Source organism: Hemitrygon akajei, chromosome 5 (genome assembly GCF_048418815.1).
Source record: "Hemitrygon akajei chromosome 5, sHemAka1.3, whole genome shotgun sequence".
Taxonomy (NCBI): domain Eukaryota; kingdom Metazoa; phylum Chordata; class Chondrichthyes; order Myliobatiformes; family Dasyatidae; genus Hemitrygon; species Hemitrygon akajei.
Genome location: NC_133128.1, coordinates 22,253,771 through 22,273,720, shown reverse-complemented (window position 1 = coordinate 22,273,720; position 19,950 = coordinate 22,253,771). Strand labels below are relative to the sequence as shown.

General features: G+C 53.1%; 1 protein-coding gene across 6 annotated transcripts in view; it reads left to right on the top strand.

The window, feature by feature from the left end:
* The window catches only part of LOC140727541 (cell adhesion molecule DSCAM), a 779,430-nt gene that overhangs the window by 623,218 nt on the left and 136,262 nt on the right, over positions 1-19,950 (top strand). For all 6 annotated transcript variants that reach the window (XM_073045003.1, XM_073045002.1, XM_073045004.1 and 3 more), the window contains 2 exons: positions 97-167; positions 6,165-6,405. In XM_073045003.1, coding sequence (XP_072901104.1) covers positions 97-167; positions 6,165-6,405 — 312 coding nt within the window. The remainder of the gene's footprint in view (positions 1-96; positions 168-6,164; positions 6,406-19,950) is intronic.

Sequence of the window (19,950 nt, the reverse complement as noted above, 5' to 3'; positions counted from 1 at the left end):
TCACCCTGGGTCATGATCTGATTGCTCAAAGGTGCCCAGCATCTCACTTTCAACAGTATGACTGAAGTTTTTTTCTGTTCCACCCCCTTGCTATAGCCCCAGATGGCCCACCTGTCGATGTTGTCCTCGAATCTCTGTCGTCCCAGGCTATCAAAGTGACGTGGAAGGTAACTGAATTGTTTCTGACTCATTCATGAGAATAGGAATGTCAGAGAGCAACTGACTCGTGTTTTAATCTGCCTGGGATCGGAGCTCTTCTGTTCACTGTGCATAGTAGCAATTATTTCCAAAGTGCCGGAGCGTACATGACACGAGGAAGAACATGCAGATGACAGTCCTTCAATGCACCTGTGGACCATGTCCTCAGGAGACAGGGAACATGGATCCTTGTTATTACAGGGGAATCTTATACCCAATGCACGATTTGATTCGCAGTTTCGTTTGAATGGGTGGGGTTTAGTGTCACTGCTTTCTCACCTTCATATGTCACACCAAGTGCTGTTTCACTTCAATAGGCATTTTGTTGCTGAAGTTAGGTGCAAGGACATTTATTCTATAATAAGTCTAACTCAGGTGGTGACCTTCTTGCCTCTGGGGCAGTAGGTACTCACTCCAGAGTCTTGAGTACAGTATAAATCTGCATTGACACTAGAGCACAGGAAAGCAGGACCCCCACCATCCAGACCATTCTGTCTCCTTGCTGCTGCCATTGTGAAGAAGGCAAATGAGCCCCACATCCCCATCACCCGCTTCAGGAACAGTTATTACCCTACCGCCATCAGGCTCCTGAACCAGTGTGGATAACTTCACCCCCTCCCCCAAAGCTGAGCTGACTTAGCAACCTATGGACTCACTTTCAAGGACTCTGCAACTCAGGTTCTCAGTATTCTTGTTTGTTTATTACTTTGTAGTTGCCCAGTCGGCCTTTTTTGGACATTGTTCAAAGTATAAAGTATTATGAAGGTAGTTATTTGTCACCATGAGTTTTGTTTTCTTCCGGGCATACCCAGTAAGTCCAACAACCACAATAGAATCAATGAAAGACCACTCCCAATGGTGTAGACAACCAGTGCGCAAATAGAACAAACTGAGCAAGTACAATAGAAAAACAAAAAATAAAATAAATAAGCAAAAAATATCGGAGCATGAGATGAAGAGTCCTTCAAAGTGAGTTCATAGGTTGTGGGAACAGTTCAGTGATGGGGTGAGTGAAGTTATCTACACTGGTTCAAGAGCCTGATGGTTGAGGGGTAATAGTTGTTCCTGAACCTGGTGGTGCTCAGAAACACTACCAGGTTCCTGGAGGTCTTCATTGCTTGTTTGTCAGTCTTTGTGTAGTTTTTCATTGATCCTATTGTATTTCTTTGTTCTCCTGTAAATGCCTGCAAGAAAATGAAGCTCAAACAAGTATATGGTAACGTATATGTACTTTGAACTTAGCACTGTGGCATTGAAGCATTGTTAAGGTTACTGTCATTTAAAGGGATATTAAGACAGGCCCTATTTTCACCTCACCCCTTGGTATTCAAAACATCACTTTTACTTCAGCAAACATCTCTAGAAACAGATTTTCCAGTCATTACATATTGCTATTTGTTGGGGTTTGATGTTTGCAAACTATATGAGACATTTTTGACAACAATCATCCTTTTAAATTAATCAAAAAGCAAGAGAGTGCATTTGCTGAATTCTGAACTACTCAGTAGGTCAGCCATGTAAAAAGTACCTCATTGGATGTAAAGAGCTATGGGACTGTGAATAAAGTATTTTTTCACCTCACTTACAAGTTCTTGATAATGACACTGGGGGCTTCCTTGAAATAAACACTGAACTTTGCAATTGGGAATAGATTTCAAAAGAGGCTTGCAGCCACCTTATTACTTTCTGTATAAGCTCCCAGATGTTTGCTGCTGACAGAAACATGATTTATTGTCCACCTCTGTATAGGACTGGAAGGTTAACGTTGTTCGGTGAGAATCAGTTTGGAAATTCACTGATAACCAGATTTAATCTGGGCATATATATTCTATCTTTGAGCTCTCACCAAAAGGTTTGGTTTAAATTGATGTCATTTCTCAGGAACCGCTCTTAATTTCTTTTTCTTCATCCACGATGCTTCATTCTTTCTCTTAAACACTTAGTACAACACATGATATGTTCAAACTAATTTCTAAGACCTAAATATTTTGTCTTTATATTAACCGTGAACTGTGTCAAATAATGGCTGTTGTTGTCTATGTTTGGATGTGGATGGCTTTCTGTGTGTGAGCTCTAGGTGTATAAATGTGGATATTATGTTGATCTTTGTACACGTTGTGTAGTTTGAGTGCAACATTCATGTGTGTGTGTGTACGTGTATGTTATATGTTTTGTATGTGAATGTCTGTGTATGTATGTTTGTATGTGTGGGTGTGTATATGTGTGTTATATGTTTTGGGTGTGAATGTTTGTGTAAATATGTTTGTGTGTATATTTGTGCATATGTGTATGTAGGTTTGTGTGTGTGTACGTATGTTTTTGTATTTGTGTATGTTTTGTGTGTGTATGTTTGTGCTTGCCTCTGTGTGTGTGTGTGTGTGTGTGTGTGTGTGTGTATGTGTGCATTTAGGGTGTCTAGGAAAGGGTGGGTGGCAACTTTCGATGTGCCTCTCCCTGCATTGTGTCCATGCTGCTCTCTGCCTCTTTTTTAAAATTCCTTTATTGCCTTTCTCTAGAGGGTGGAGGTGAGGTGCCTTCTTGAACCTATACTTTTGGGTAGCGAGTCCCAGGATTTAGATCCAGCAATGATAAAGTATAGCTATATATTTGCATGTTAAATATATACAGTAGCTGTCATGTAAATTGGCGGTGCTCCCATGCACCTGCTGCCCTGTCTTACCTGGTGCAGAGGCTGGAGCTTTGCAAGGAGCCAGCGCACCAGCCTGAACAGGTAACTACTGCACATTCGTAGTTGACACATAGAGCAGCCAACGTATGCCGTGGCTTTCTGCACGTTTATACATTTATGGGAATAATTGTTTACTTTTGATATACAAGGATATAAGAAGATAGAAAAGTAAGAAGAAGATCCTCTTGGGCCTGCACCGTCATTTAATATGATCATGACCAATATTTCCTCTTCTGCATCAGTTCCTCACAGACCTCAATTCCCTGATCTTTCAAAAATGTATCTTTTTTCCTCTGCAAGTTCCCCAATTACGTCATCTCCACAAACATCCAGGGTAGAGAACTCCATTGATTCACTACCCTCTGTGAGAAGATCTTTTGATGTATTTTGGATTTATAGGACAGCCCCTAATCTTGTAACCGCATTGCCTCATACAAGATTTCTTCACTATGGAAACTTCTCGACACTTAGCAATTCATTCCTCCAAGGATCTTATATGTTTCAAGAGGACTATAAGACTACAAGACAGGAGCAGAATTAGGCCATATGGCCCATCAAGTCTGCTCCACCAGTTCATCATGGCCTTTCAACCGTATTCTCCTGCCTTCTTGGCATAACCTTTACCACTCTTACAAATCAAGAACCTTTATTTAAGTATATCCAGTGACTTGGCCTCTGTAGCAATAAATTCCAAGGGTTAAGTCAGGGCTAATGAAATTCCTCCTCATCAACTGGAAGTACTCACATGCTGAGGCTGTGCCCTCAGGAACTAGATTCCCCCCATAGGAAACATCCTCTCCACGTCCACTCAAGTTCAAGTTTAATTGTCATTCAACCATATACATATATATAGCTGAACAGAACAGCATCCCTCCAGAGCCAAGGTGCAAACACAGTGCATACTGTGGGACACAGCACATATAGTTATGATAGCACATACAGTCACAAAGTGTAAAGTGTTGTGCTAACGACTACACTACCATGCCACCCCCAGAAATCTGAAGGGACCTTGGCATTATTGCCTCGTACTCATGGTGGTCACTTTCACCTTTGTTGCTTCGGTAGCAAATTGCCAGGGAGAAGACAGTGATCACTTGCAGATCAGGCCAATTACACCGGGTTATGGGGAAGTGTATGGCAATGAACATTGGTAGAAGGAATAAAGGTGTAGACTATTTTCCTAGTGGGGAGCAAATTTAGAAACCAGAGGTACAAAGGGACTTGGGAAGCCACGTGCAAGACTCCTTAAGTCTGACTTGCAGGTTGAGTCGGTGGTTTATTGAACCCAGGTTCAATTCCTGCTGCTGTCTGGGGACTCCCATGATCATGTAGGTTTCCTCCAGGTGCTCCAGTTTCCTCCCATAGTCCAAAGACATACCGGCTGGTAGGTTAATAGGTCATAGTAAATCGTCCCGTGATTAAGCTGGGCGGCATGGTTCGAAGGGCCAGAAGGGCCTGCTCCGTATTGTATTTCAATAAGTAAATATGTAGGTCTAAGGAAAGGAAATTTGTATGTTGGGTCAGGCTGCATCTGTGAAGGGAAACCAATGTTCAATATTACACTTCACTGGGGTAGTCAAGGTTCAAAGTCTCGATCCTAAGCATCGACTGTCTACCTCCGTACGCAGGTGGTACCTGACCACTGAGTTCCTAGAGCTTCCTGCTTCAGATTCCAGCATCTGTCCTTCCTAGTACTTCCATAGTGCTTCACTCATTTTTACCTGATATTACACTGAAACGCCTCCGTATGCCTACGTTTACTCTGTATTTATGGCATCTACTCAGTAAACCCGTGTCACTTCGACACAGGCTGTCTGACCCCTATCTCCTTATTCTTCAAGGGACACTTTGTGCAAATTTTGCTGCACTTCATTAGAAAATATGTCATGTATATTACAACATGAGGTTCTGAGGGCACCCCAGAAATGGAAGTACTTTATTCTTCACTGCATGGAATTCACTTCATGGATACAGACAGAGGAAGAATTTTATTGTGTACTGTCTACGAGGCTACATTAGCTCTGAGGATCAATATTTTGTTAACAATGCAGAGAAACAGGCCCTTAGGCCCACTATGCCCAAGCCTATCATCAGCACCCATCTATACCAATCTGATTTACCAGCATTGCCTTTTCTATCACTATGAGACTCAAATGCAAGACTGATGTGTAAATTGCAACTTTGAGCAGTAAACATAATAACCCAATCCTATTCCTTCTACTCAAGAGACATCCACCAGAGTGGAGAGTAGGATTCTGATAATCTGGCACTCCTGGCAATTTGCCAGTGTTGGACTATGTTTCAGACTATTGGATGGTACTTGTTCTATACCCAGTAATGTATTTCACTTTAACATGTTACACACAAAATAACACCGTAAAATGTAAGGGCAGAATTAGGCTGTTCAGCCCATCAAATCTACTCCACAGCTCGATCATGGTTGATTTATTATCCCTTTTAACCCTATTCTCTACCTTCTCCCTCTCAACCCCATTCTCTACCCTCTTCCTTTTAACCCCATTTTCTACCTTCTCCCTCTCAACCCCATTCTCTACCTTCTCCCTCTCAACCCCATTCTCTACCCTCTCCCTTTTAACCCCATTCTCTACCCTCTCCCTCTCAACCCCATTCTCCACCTTCTCCCTCTCAACCCCATTCTCTACCTTCTCCCTCTCAACCCCATTCTCTACCCTCTCCCTTTTAAACCTATTTTCTACCTTCTCCCTCTCAACCCCATTCTCTACCTTCTCCCTCTCAACCCCATTCTCTACCCTCTCCCTTTTAAACCTATTTTCTACCTTCTCCCTCTCAACCCCATTCTCTACCTTCTCCCTCTCAACCCCATTCTCTACCTTCTCCCTCTCAACCCCATTCTCTACTTTCTCCCCCTCAACCCCATTCTCTACCACCTCCCTCTCAACCCCATTCTCTACTTTCTCCCTCTCAACCCTATTCTCCTAGCCTCTCTCCCTCAAGCCCATTCTCCTGCCTTCCAGGGGACTAAGACAATGGGAATGATACAAGCCTCCAGCTCCAGCCTCCAATTGACCCACATTTCTGGCATTAAGCCACAACTGTGCAAATGAGCCTGATACACTATGGCACCAGAGGAGTAAAGTTACTCCTCATCTATGTGAAGAGTGAAAGAAATAAAGTCAATTCAATTCAAAATGCTTGTGCATCGTCAAAAGAAAGGTTTTGCATCAGTGAAGGGAAACGTATGATTCAAATCATAATTCTGCGTGCTCTCTCTCCCTTTCCCCACCACCTCGCTCAGCCTCCAAAGAAGCACCTGCAGAACGGGTTGATCCGTGGCTATCAGATCGGTTATCGGGAGTACAGCACAGGTGGGAACTACCAGTTCAACATCATCAGCATGGAGACCACCGGCGACAGTGAACTGTACACCCTGGACAATCTGAAGAAGTTCACACAGTACGGAGTGGTGGTGCAGGCGTGCAACCGAGCGGGCACCGGACCATCCTCGCAGGAGATTATAGCCACTACACTGGAAGACGGTATGCCAACAACAATAACAGCTTGTAGAGGTAGGGCAGAATCGGAGGGAGGATGGCACTGAGCCTCGTGGGAGGGTGTACTATAGTTAAAGACATTGATTCTGCAAATGCTGGAAATCTTGAGCAATGCACACAAAATGCTGGAGGAATTTTGGTATCTAAGGAGGCGAATAAACTGTCAATGTTTCTGGGCAAGATGCTTCATCAGGAGTCCTGATGCCTGGAACGTAAATCAGCAGCTATTCACAGATAATGGGTAGGTCTGGCCTTGGGAGGCGAGTGAAAAATTCTACCTTGATTTTAATTCTGAACCAGGCATCAAGAAAGTAAAGGGCTAATTGCTCAAGAGATAGGGAGGGGTGTCACATAAGGCAAGAGGTAGTTTAGTAAAACCTAGGATTTCATCAGACCACAGATTCTTAAAGTAGACAGTATAGTCTAAGATTTGCCTGGCGGACAGGGAAACAAATTCAATGATGTGCTCAAAACCTTCTTCGAAAAATGTAACATTTCCATTGACTCCAGGAAATCCCAAACCCATGACCACTCATAGTGAAGAAGGAGCATTCAGGATGGTGTTGAGAACAGAGGACCGTCATCAACCAGCTTCCCTCTCTGTGGAAGAATTTGTGGTCCTCATATTGAGCTAACTTAGAACTCACAAAAGCAAGGTGGGAGTGAGGTCTCCTCAGCCCTGAGAAGAGTTCGGAATTTAAAATCCTAACCATGTTTTGCGAGTTAACAGTCCAAAGGATACTATTCTTGGGAAAGATCAGTTACTAAAACAAATTGTGCATTGGACACCCCAAGACAGAATATAAGGAGTTTAAAAGAACAGAGTAAGAAAGGCGAAGGGTCCAGAGAAAGGCAAAAGGTTGAGAGAAAGGCAATGGGAAGAGTGTAAGGCAGTGGGAGTGGTTGTAATTTTCCCGCTGGCATGGGGTTCAGTGAGCAATTCTAGATGCAAAATGTGTTTGTTTGTTGTCACTGTCACAGAATCCGAACTACACATTCGGTCCCCAGAAAGAACGAGTTCAGCTGTTTCCGCCTTCCTAGAGTGCCCTCTGCTGGTCAAACCCCGGGATAGGTAGCAAACTGCTTCTGCTTAAACACTGAGAAACAACGTTCCCTCTAATACTCAACAGCCGTGCGATCCAACCATTGCTCTGAGCAGGAAATTCTTACACGGCCTGAAAGCTGTGTAGCACTTTAATAAAATATTATATAATAGAAGATTCCAGCTGCGCGGCATCAGAGGCTGTGTGCGTGGGAGCATTTCAGTCACTGCACGGCTGTGCACCCACACAGCTTAGCGGGAACAGTGCTGAGAAAATAGTGTCAGAAATTAATGGGAAAACAGGTAGAAGATTTATAATAATCATCCTTAGGGGTACTGTAACTTTATAAATTACGCACAAACGTGAACTACACCGCAGCAAATGAGGATTTTTATTATTTATTCATTGAAAGGATGTGCATGTCAGTGGTAGTGCTGGCATTTGCTGTCAGTCCTTAATTGTCCCTGAGCTAACGAAGTGGCTAGGTTGGGTAAGGAAGTTAGTGAATCCACGTAGAGCTTCATGGACCCCAAACTGCCATCAGCTTTTCCGATTAGAATCAAGTTTAATATCATCGGCATATATCATGAGGTTTGTTGACTTTGAGACAGCAGTACAATGCAATACATAATAATAGAGAAAAATTTACTTGTCTATGATGGTGGGATCTGGTGGCCCACATTGCTGAACAACCATTCAGTAATTTAATCACACTGTTACCCAGTACAGGATGCAAATCTAAAGGTTCAAAGGTCCATTTATTATCAAGGTATACAACTCTGAAATTCTTCTTGTCCAGATAGTCATGAAACCAAGAAAAAAAGAGAACAGGAACACAATCGTTGACCCCAAATCCCCTCTCCCCTGCACAAAAAAACGAGAAAGAGTGAGTGAAAAACACAGAATATAGAAACTATAAGACTGAAAAAAGTCCATATTCCATTGTCCAAAACCATATCCATATCAAAAACTCAGCAACTTCTCCAGTCACAGCAACTGGCCACACAGGCTCCCCTCTCCGGAAGCAGAGCTATCCCACCAGCGATCAAAAGGCAGGTAGCGCGCGCTCACCTTCTGCATTTGCCTTGATGTTTCCCTTGACACTTTAATCGGCAAACAATTGAAGCTTTAATTGGTAAAATGGAGTTGAACCTCGCCTCTTGCCCCCTCCCCAGCCTCCTTGCCACGATGATCATACTTGCTATTTCCCAGAATCCTCTCAGAGACGGCATAGCACTGCATCACCCTAACGATATCCAAACTGTAAATCACAAGTTCCAACAGGTCCAGAAACACATTCAAGACAAAAAAAAAAGCCATTAAGGGCATAAAAGAAGTGAAATAAATATTCTTATGGTCTATCCAGAAGATGTTGACTGTGGGAGGAGTATACTCAGGCACCATCTTGACCGGGAACATCGTTATCAATAATGACAACCATAAACCTAACAGGTCACAGTCCACATTTATCATCTTGTCTTGGTCAGCTTTGAATGTGACTCCACAGAATCATAGTTGGCAATTAAGTGCCCTCTAAAATGATCAAACAATCTACGCAGTACTGGAGCATTTATGGATGGGAAATAAATACTGTCCTAAGTAACTACACCCTCATCCTGACCTTGGCGGCTGTCTATGTGGAATTTGCATGTTTTCCCTGTAACTGCAAGGGCTTCCAAATATATGCAAGTTGGTAGGTTAACTGGCCATTGTAAATTGCCTCCGGTATAGTTGGATGTTCGAAAGATTAGTGTGAATTTGACAGGAATGTAAGAGAAAATGAATTACTGGGAAATAAGTGGCAGAATAGACTAAGATGCTTCCTTCTATGCTGAGAGGGAAAAGGAGAATAAAAAAATCTTTTGATTGCTTTTCTTTAAATCTAATTTAATATTAATCTTTGATCTTTTCCTTTTAATTATTAAACCAATCTCATTAAAGATTATTTTGGTACCATTACTTTTGTCTGACTGTGACTGTACCAGTACCAGAGATATATTTCCATCTTCACGCAGCACCTACCCTCCACTCAGTGAGTCATGTGCTCTTTCCCTGTGCCAGTGTGACACTCTCCCTGTGCCGGTGTGACACTCCCCCTGTGACGGTGTGACACTCTCCCTGTGCCGGTGTGACACTCTCCCTGTGCCGGTGTGACACTCCCCCCTGTGACGGTGTGACACTCTCCCTGTGACGGTGTAACACTCCCTGTGACGGTGTGACACTCTCCCTGTGACGGTGTGACACTCCCCCTGTGACGGTGTGAGACTCTCCCTGTGCCGGTGTGACACTCTCCCTGTGACGGTGTGACACTCTCCCTGTGCCGGTGTGACACTCCCCCTGTGCCGGTGTGACACTCTCCCTGTGACGGTGTGACACTCCCCCTGTGACGGTGTGACACTCTCCCTGTGCCGGTGTGACACTCTCCCTGTGCCGGTGTGACACTCCCCCTGTGACGGTGTGACACTCTCCCTGTGCCGGTGTGACACTCCCCCCTGTGACGGTGTGACACTCCCTGTGACGGTGTGACACTCTCCCTGTGACGGTGTGACACTCTCCCTGTGCCGGTGTGACGCTCCCCCTGTGACGGTGTGACGCTCCCCCTGTGACGGTGTGACGCTCTCACTGTGACGGTGTAACACTCCCTGTGACGGTGTGACACTCTCCCTGTGACGGTGTGACACTCTCCCTGTGCCGGTGTGACGCTCCCCCTGTGACGGTGTGACGCTCCCCCTGTGACGGTGTGACGCTCCCCCTGTGACGGTGTGACACTCCCCCTGTGCCGGTGTGACACTCCCCCTGTGCCGGTGTGACACTCTCCCTGTGCCGGTGTGACACTCTCCCTGTGATGGTGTGAGACTCTCCCTGTGCCGGTGTGACACTCTCCCTGTGACGGTGTGACACTCTCCCTGTGACGGTGTGACACTCTCCCTGTGATGGTGTGAGACTCTCCCTGTGCCGGTGTGACACTCTCCCTGTGACGGTGTGACACTCTCCCTGTGCCGGTGTGACACTCCCCCTGTGCCGGTGTGAGACTCTCCCTGTGCCGGTGTGACACTCCCCCTGTGCCGGTGTGACACTCCCCCTGTGCCGGTGTGACACTCTCCCTGTGACGGTGTGAGACTCCCCCTGTGCCGGTGTGACACTCCCCCTGTGCCGGTGTGACACTCCCCCTGTGACGGTGTGACACTCTCCCTGTGACGGTGTGACACTCCCCCTGTGACGGTGTGACACTCTCCCTGTGCCGGTGTGACACTCCCCCTGTGATGGTGTGACACTCCCTGTGACGGTGTGACACTCCCCCTGTGCCGGTGTGACACTCTCCCTGTGACGGTGTGAGACTCTCCCTGTGCCGGTGTGACACTCTCCCTGTGACGGTGTGACACTCCCCCTGTGCCGGTGTGACACTCCCCCTGTGACGGTGTGACACTCTCCCTGTGCCGGTGTGACACTCTCCCTGTGCCGGTGTGACACTCCCCCTGTGACGGTGTGACACTCCCCCTGTGACGGTGTGACACTCTCCCTGTGCCGGTGTGACACTCTCCCTGTGACGGTGTGACACTCCCCCTGTGCCGGTGTGACACTCTCCCTGTGCCGGTGTGACACTCTCCCTGTGCCGGTGTGACACTCTCCCTGTGCCGGTGTGACTCTCCCTGTGACGGTGTGACACTCTCCCTGTGACGGTGTGACACTCTCCCTGTGACGGTGTGACACTCCCCCTGTGATGGTGTGACACTCTCCCTGTGACGGTGTGACACTCTCCCTGTGCCGGTGTGACACTCCCCCTGTGATGGTGTGACACTCTCCCTGTGCCGGTGTGAGACTCTCCCTGTGCCGGTGTGACACTCCCCCTGTGATGGTGTGACACTCTCCCTGTGCCGGTGTGACACTCTCCCTGTGCCGGTGTGACACTCCCCCTGTGACGGAGTGACACTCCCCCTGTGCCGGTGTGACACTCTCCCTGTGACGGTGTGACACTCCCCCTGTGCCTGTGTGACACTCCCCCTGTGACGGTGTGACACTCTCCCTGTGCCGGTGTGACACTCTCCCTGTGACGGTGTGACACTCTCCCTGTGCCTGTGTGACACTCCCCCTGTGACGGTGTGACACTCTCCCTGTGCCGGTGTGACACTCCCCCTGTGACGGTGTGACACTCCCCCTGTGCCGGTGTGACACTCCCCCTGTGACGGTGTGACACTCTCCCTGTGCCGGAGTGACACTCCCCCTGTGACGGTGTGACACTCTCCCTGTGACGGTGTGACACTCTCCCTGTGCCGGTGTGACACTCCCCCTGTGCCGGTGTGACACTCCCCCTGTGACGGTGTGACACTCTCCCTGTGCCGGTGTGACACTCTCCCTGTGCCGGTGTGACACTCCCCCTGTGATGGTGTGACACTCTCCCTGTGCCGGTGTGACACACTCCCTGTGCCGGTGTGACACTCTCCCTGTGCCGGTGTGAGACTCTCCCTGTGCCGGTGTGACACTCCCCCTGTGACGGTGTGACACTCCCCCTGTGACGGTGTGACACTCTCCCTGTGCCGGTGTGACACTCTCCCTGTGCCGGTGTGAGACTCTCCCTGTGCCGGTGTGACACTCTCCCTGTGACGGTGTGACACTCCCCCTGTGACGGTGTGACACTCTCCCTGTGACGGTGTGACACTCCCCCTGTGACGGTGTGACACTCCCCCTGTGACGGTGTGACACTCTCCCTGTGCCGGTGTGACACTCTCCCTGTGCCGGTGTGAGACTCTCCCTGTGCCGGTGTGACACTCTCCCTGTGACGGTGTGACACTCCCCCTGTGACGGTGTGACACTCTCCCTGTGCCGGTGTGACACTCTCCCTGTGCCGGTGTGACACTCCCCCTGTGACGGTGTGACACTCTCCCTGTGACGGTGTGACACTCCCCCTGTGCCGGTGTGACACTCCCCCTGTGACGGTGTGACATTCTCCCTGTGCCGATGTGACACTCCCCCTGTGACGGTGTGAGACTCTCCCTGTGCCGGTGTGACACTCTCCCTGTGACGGTGTGAAACTCCCCCTGTGATGGTGTGACACTCTCCCTGTGATGGTGTGACACTCCCCCTGTGCCGGTGTGACACTCTCCCTGTGACTGTGTGACACTCTCCCTGTGCCGGTGTGACACTCCCCCTGTGACGGTGTGACACTCTCCCTGTGACGGTGTGACACTCCCCCTGTGATGGTGTGACACTCCCCCTGTGCCGGTGTGACACTCCCCCTGTGACGGTGTGACACTCCCCCTGTGACGGTGTGACACTCTCCCTGTGCCGGTGTGAGACTCTCCCTGTGACTGTGTGACACTCCCCCTGTGCCGGTGTGACACTCTCCCTGTGACTGTGTGACACTCTCCCTGTGCCGGTGTGACACTCCCCCTGTGACGGTGTGACACTCTCCCTGTGACGGTGTGACACTCCCCCTGTGATGGTGTGACACTCCCCCTGTGCCGGTGTGACACTCCCCCTGTGCCGGTGTGACACTCTCCCTGTGACGGTGTGACACTCTCCCTGTGCCGGTGTGAGACTCTCCCTGTGACGGTGTGACACTCTCCCTGTGCCGGTGTGACACTCCCCCTGTGCCGGTGTGACACTCCCCCTGTGACGGTGTGACACTCCCCCTGTGCCGGTGTGACACTCCCCCTGTGACGGTGTGACACTCTCCCTGTGCCGGTGTGACACTCCCCCTGTGACGGTGTGACTCTCTCCCTGTGACGGTGTGACACTCTCCCTGTGCCGGTGTGACACTCTCCCTGTGCCGGTGTGACACTCCCCCTGTGACGGTGTGACACTCCCCCTGTGACGGTGTGACACTCTCCCTGTGCCGGTGTGACACTCTCCCTGTGACGGTGTGACACTCCCCCTGTGCCGGTGTGACACTCTCCCTGTGCCGGTGTGACACTCTCCCTGTGCCGGTGTGACACTCTCCCTGTGCCGGTGTGACTCTCCCTGTGACGGTGTGACACTCTCCCTGTGACGGTGTGACACTCTCCCTGTGACGGTGTGACACTCCCCCTGTGATGGTGTGACACTCTCCCTGTGACGGTGTGACACTCTCCCTGTGCCGGTGTGACACTCCCCCTGTGATGGTGTGACACTCTCCCTGTGCCGGTGTGAGACTCTCCCTGTGCCGGTGTGACACTCCCCCTGTGATGGTGTGACACTCTCCCTGTGCCGGTGTGAGACTCTCCCTGTGCCGGTGTGACACTCCCCCTGTGACGGAGTGACACTCCCCCTGTGCCGGTGTGACACTCTCCCTGTGCCGGTGTGACACTCCCCCTGTGCCTGTGTGACACTCCCCCTGTGACGGTGTGACACTCTCCCTGTGACGGTGTGACACTCTCCCTGTGCCGGTGTGACACTCTCCCTGTGACGGTGTGACACTCTCCCTGTGCCTGTGTGACACTCCCCCTGTGCCGGTGTGACACTCTCCCTGTGCCGGTGTGACACTCCCCCTGTGACGGTGTGACACTCCCCCTGTGCCGGTGTGACACTCCCCCTGTGACGGTGTGACACTCTCCCTGTGCCGGTGTGACACTCCCCCTGTGACGGTGTGACACTCTCCCTGTGACGGTGTGACACTCTCCCTGTGCCGGTGTGACACTCCCCCTGTGCCGGTGTGACACTCCCCCTGTGCCGGTGTGACACTCCCCCTGTGACGGTGTGACACTCTCCCTGTGCCGGTGTGAGACTCTCCCTGTGCCGGTGTGACACTCTCCCTGTGACGGTGTGACACTCCCCCTGTGACGGTGTGACACTCTCCCTGTGCCGGTGTGACACTCTCCCTGTGCCGGTGTGATACTCCCCCTGTGACGGTGTGACACTCTCCCTGTGCCGGTGTGACACTCCCCCTGTGACGGTGTGACATTCTCCCTGTGACGATGTGACACTCCCCCTGTGACGGTGTGAGACTCTCCCTGTGCCGGTGTGACACTCTCCCTGTGCCGGTGTGACACTCTCCCTGTGACGGTGTGAAACTCCCCCTGTGATGGTGTGACACTCTCCCTGTGACGGTGTGACACTCCCACTGTGCCGGTGTGACACTCTCCCTGTGACTGTGTGACACTCTCCCTGTGCCGGTGTGAAACTCCCCCTGTGCCGGTGTGAGACTCTCCCTGTGATGGTGTGACACTCTCCCTGTGCCGGTGTGAAACTCCCCCTGTGCCGGTGTGTCACTCTCCCTGTGCCGGTGTGACACTCTCCCTGTGCCGGTGTGAGACTCTCCCTGTGACGGTGTGACACTCCCCCTGTGCCGGTGTGACACTCTCCCTGTGCCGGTGTGACACTCTCCCTGTGCCGGTGTGAGACTCTCCCTGTGATGGTGTGACACTCTCCCTGTGCCGGTGTGACACTCCCCCTGTGACGGTGTGACACTCTCCCTGTGCCGGTGTGACACTCCCCCTGTGCCGGTGTGACACTCCCCCTGTGCCGGTGTGACACTCCCCCTGTGACGGTGTGACACTCCCCCTGTGCCGGTGTGACACTCCCCCTGTGACGGTGTGAGACTCTCCCTGTGCCGGTGTGACACTCTCCCTGTGACGGTGTGAAACTCCCCCTGTGATGGTGTGACACTCTCCCTGTGATGGTGTGACACTCCCCCTGTGCCGGTGTGACACTCTCCCTGTGACTGTGTGACACTCTCCCTGTGCCGGTGTGACACTCCCCCTGTGACGGTGTGACACTCTCCCTGTGACGGTGTGACACTCCCCCTGTGATGGTGTGACACTCCCCCTGTGCCGGTGTGACACTCCCCCTGTGACGGTGTGACACTCCCCCTGTGACGGTGTGACACTCTCCCTGTGCCGGTGTGAGACTCTCCCTGTGACTGTGTGACACTCCCCCTGTGCCGGTGTGACACTCTCCCTGTGACTGTGTGACACTCTCCCTGTGCCGGTGTGACACTCCCCCTGTGACGGTGTGACACTCTCCCTGTGACGGTGTGACACTCCCCCTGTGATGGTGTGACACTCCCCCTGTGCCGGTGTGACACTCCCCCTGTGCCGGTGTGACACTCTCCCTGTGACGGTGTGACACTCTCCCTGTGCCGGTGTGAGACTCTCCCTGTGACGGTGTGACACTCTCCCTGTGCCGGTGTGACACTCCCCCTGTGCCGGTGTGACACTCCCCCTGTGACGGTGTGACACTCCCCCTGTGCCGGTGTGACACTCCCCCTGTGACGGTGTGACACTCTCCCTGTGCCGGTGTGACACTCCCCCTGTGACGGTGTGACTCTCTCCCTGTGACGGTGTGACACTCTCCCTGTGCCGGTGTGACACTCTCCCTGTGCCGGTGTGACACTCCCCCTGTGACGGTGTGACACTCCCCCTGTGACGGTGTGACACTCTCCCTGTGCCGGTGTGACACTCTCCCTGTGACGGTGTGACACTCCCCCTGTGCCGGTGTGACACTCTCCCTGTGCCGGTGTGACACTCTCCCTGTGCCGGTGTGACACTCTCCCTGTGCCGGTGTGACTCTCCCTGTGACGGTGTGACACTCTCCCTGTGACGGTGTGACACTCTCCCTGTGACGGTGTGACACTCCCCCTGTGATGGTGTGACACTCTCCCTGTGACGGTGTGACACTCTCCCTGTGCCGGTGTGACACTCCCCCTGTGATGGTGTGACACTCTCCCTGTGCCGGTGTGAGACTCTCCCTGTGCCGGTGTGACACTCCCCCTGTGATGGTGTGACACTCTCCCTGTGCCGGTGTGAGACTCTCCCTGTGCCGGTGTGACACTCCCCCTGTGACGGAGTGACACTCCCCCTGTGCCGGTGTGACACTCTCCCTGTGCCGGTGTGACACTCCCCCTGTGCCTGTGTGACACTCCCCCTGTGACGGTGTGACACTCTCCCTGTGACGGTGTGACACTCTCCCTGTGCCGGTGTGACACTCTCCCTGTGACGGTGTGACACTCTCCCTGTGCCTGTGTGACACTCCCCCTGTGCCGGTGTGACACTCTCCCTGTGCCGGTGTGACACTCCCCCTGTGACGGTGTGACACTCCCCCTGTGCCGGTGTGACACTCCCCCTGTGACGGTGTGACACTCTCCCTGTGCCGGTGTGACACTCCCCCTGTGACGGTGTGACACTCTCCCTGTGCCGGTGTGACACTCCCCCTGTGCCGGTGTGACACTCCCCCTGTGCCGGTGTGACACTCCCCCTGTGACGGTGTGACACTCTCCCTGTGCCGGTGTGAGACTCTCCCTGTGCCGGTGTGACACTCTCCCTGTGACGGTGTGACACTCCCCCTGTGACGGTGTGACACTCTCCCTGTGCCGGTGTGACACTCTCCCTGTGCCGGTGTGATACTCCCCCTGTGACGGTGTGACACTCTCCCTGTGCCGGTGTGACACTCCCCCTGTGACGGTGTGACATTCTCCCTGTGACGATGTGACACTCCCCCTGTGACGGTGTGAGACTCTCCCTGTGCCGGTGTGACACTCTCCCTGTGCCGGTGTGACACTCTCCCTGTGACGGTGTGAAACTCCCCCTGTGATGGTGTGACACTCTCCCTGTGACGGTGTGACACTCCCACTGTGCCGGTGTGACACTCTCCCTGTGACTGTGTGACACTCTCCCTGTGCCGGTGTGAAACTCCCCCTGTGCCGGTGTGAGACTCTCCCTGTGATGGTGTGACACTCTCCCTGTGCCGGTGTGAAACTCCCCCTGTGCCGGTGTGTCACTCTCCCTGTGCCGGTGTGACACTCTCCCTGTGCCGGTGTGAGACTCTCCCTGTGACGGTGTGACACTCCCCCTGTGCCGGTGTGACACTCTCCCTGTGCCGGTGTGACACTCTCCCTGTGCCGGTGTGAGACTCTCCCTGTGATGGTGTGACACTCTCCCTGTGCCGGTGTGACACTCCCCCTGTGACGGTGTGACACTCTCCCTGTGCCGGTGTGACACTCCCCCTGTGCCGGTGTGACACTCCCCCTGTGCCGGTGTGACACTCCCCCTGTGACGGTGTGACACTCCCCCTGTGCCGGTGTGACACTCCCCCTGTGACGGTGTGACACTCTCCCTGTGCCGGTGTGACACTCCCCCTGTGACGGTGTGACACTCTCCCTGTGACGGTGTGACACTCTCCCTGTGACGGTGTGACACACCCCCTGTGACGGTGTGACACTCTCCCTGTGCCGGTGTGACACTCTCCCTGTGCCGGTGTGACACTCCCCCTGTGACGGTGTGACACTCTCCCTGTGCCGGTGTGACACTCCCCCTGTGACGGTGTGACACTCTCCCTGTGCCGATGTGACACTCCCCCTGTGACGGTGTGACACTCTCCCTGTGCCGGTGTGACACTCCCCCTGTGACGGTGTGACACTCTCCCTGTGACGGTGTGACACTCCCCCTGTGATGGTGTGACACTCCCCCTGTGCCGGTGTGACACTCTCCCTGTGCCGGTGTGACACTCCCCCTGTGATGGTGTGACACTCTCCCTGTGCCGGTGTGACACTCCCCCTGTGCCGGTGTGACACTCCCCCTGTGCCGGTGTGAGACTCCCCCTGTGCCGGTGTGACACTCCCCCTGTGCCGGTGTGAGACTCTCCCTGTGACGGTGTGACACTCTCCCTGTGCCGGTGTGACACTCTCCCTGTGCCGGTGTGACACTCTCCCTGTGACTGTGTGACACTCTCCCTGTGCCGGTGTGACACTCCCCCTGTGACGGTGTGACACTCTCCCTGTGACGGTGTGACACTCTCCCTGTGCCGGTGTGACACTCTCCCTGTGACGGTGTGACACTCCCCCTGTGCCGGTGTGACACTCCCCCTGTGCCGGTGTGACACTCCCCCTGTGACGGTGTGACACTCTCCCTGTGCCGGTGTGACACTCTCCCTGTGACGGTGTGACACTCCCCCTGTGCCGGTGTGACACACCCCCTGTGCCGGTGTGACACTCCCCCTGTGACGGTGTGACACTCTCCCTGTGCCGGTGTGACACTCTCCCTGTGCCGGTGTGACACTCCCCCTGTGACGGTGTGACACTCTCCCTGTGCCGGTGTGACACTCTCCCTGTGATGGTGTGACACTCTCCCTGTGCCGGTGTGTCACTCCCCCTGTGCCGGTGTGACACTCCCCCTGTGACGGTGTGACACTCCCTGTGCCGGTGTGACACTCTCCCTGTGACGGTGTGACACTCCCCCTGTGCCTGTGTGACACTCCCCCTGTGACGGTGTGACACTCTCCCTGTGCCGGTGTGACACTCTCCCTGTGACGGTGTGACACTCTCCCTGTGCCTGTGTGACACTCCCCCTGTGACGGTGTGACACTCTCCCTGTGCCGGTGTGACACTCCCCCTGTGACGGTGTGACACTCCCCCTGTGCCGGTGTGACACTCCCCCTGTGACGGTGTGACACTCTCCCTGTGCCGGTGTGACACTCCCCCTGTGACGGTGTGACACTCTCCCTGTGACGGTGTGACACTCCCCCTGTGACGGTGTGACACTCTCCCTGTGCCGGTGTGACACTCTCCCTGTGCCGGTGTGACACTCCCCCTGTGACGGTGTGACACTCTCCCTGTGACGGTGTGACACTCCCCCTGTGCCGGTGTGACACTCCCCCTGTGACGGTGTGACATTCTCCCTGTGCCGGTGTGACACTCCCCCTGTGACGGTGTGACACTCTCCCTGTGCCGGTGTGACACTCCCCCTGTGACGGTGTGACACTCTCCCTGTGCCGGTGTGACACTCCCCCTGTGATGGTGTGACACTCCCCCTGTGCCGGTGTGACACTCTCCCTGTGCCGGTGTGACACTCCCCCTGTGATGGTGTGACACTCTCCCTGTGCCGGTGTGACACTCCCCCTGTGCCGGTGTGACACTCCCCCTGTGACGGTGTGACACTCTCCCTGTGACGGTGTGACACTCCCCCTGTGCCGGTGTGACACTCCCCCTGTGACGGTGTGACACTCTCCCTGTGCCGGTGTGACACTCCCCCTGTGCCGGTGTGACACTCCCCCTGTGCCGGTGTGACACTCTCCCTGTGCCGGTGTGACACTCCCCCTGTGCCGGTGTGACACTCCCTGTGCCGGTGTGACACTCTCCCTGTGACGGTGTGAGACTCTCCCTGTGCCGGTGTGACACTCCCCCTGTGATGGTGTGACACTCCCCCTGTGCCGGTGTGACACTCCCTGTGCCGGTGTGACACTCTCCCTGTGACGGTGTGAGACTCTCCCTGTGCCGGTGTGACACTCCCCCTGTGACGGTGTGACACTCTCCCTGTGATGGTGTGACACTCTCCCTGTGCCGGTGTGACACTCCCCCTGTGCCGGTGTGACACTCTCCCTGTGCCGGTGTGACACTCCCCCTGTGCCGGTGTGACACTCCCTGTGCCGGTGTGACACTCTCCCTGTGCCGGTGTGACACTCTCTCTGTAATGCACCTCTCACCAAGTGAGCAAGCTAACCAATCTTCAGACGCAGGAACCCACCAGAAAGAAAGAATGAAATTCGAGCTCCATTCTGGAAATTTCCAAGTGCAGGGTGA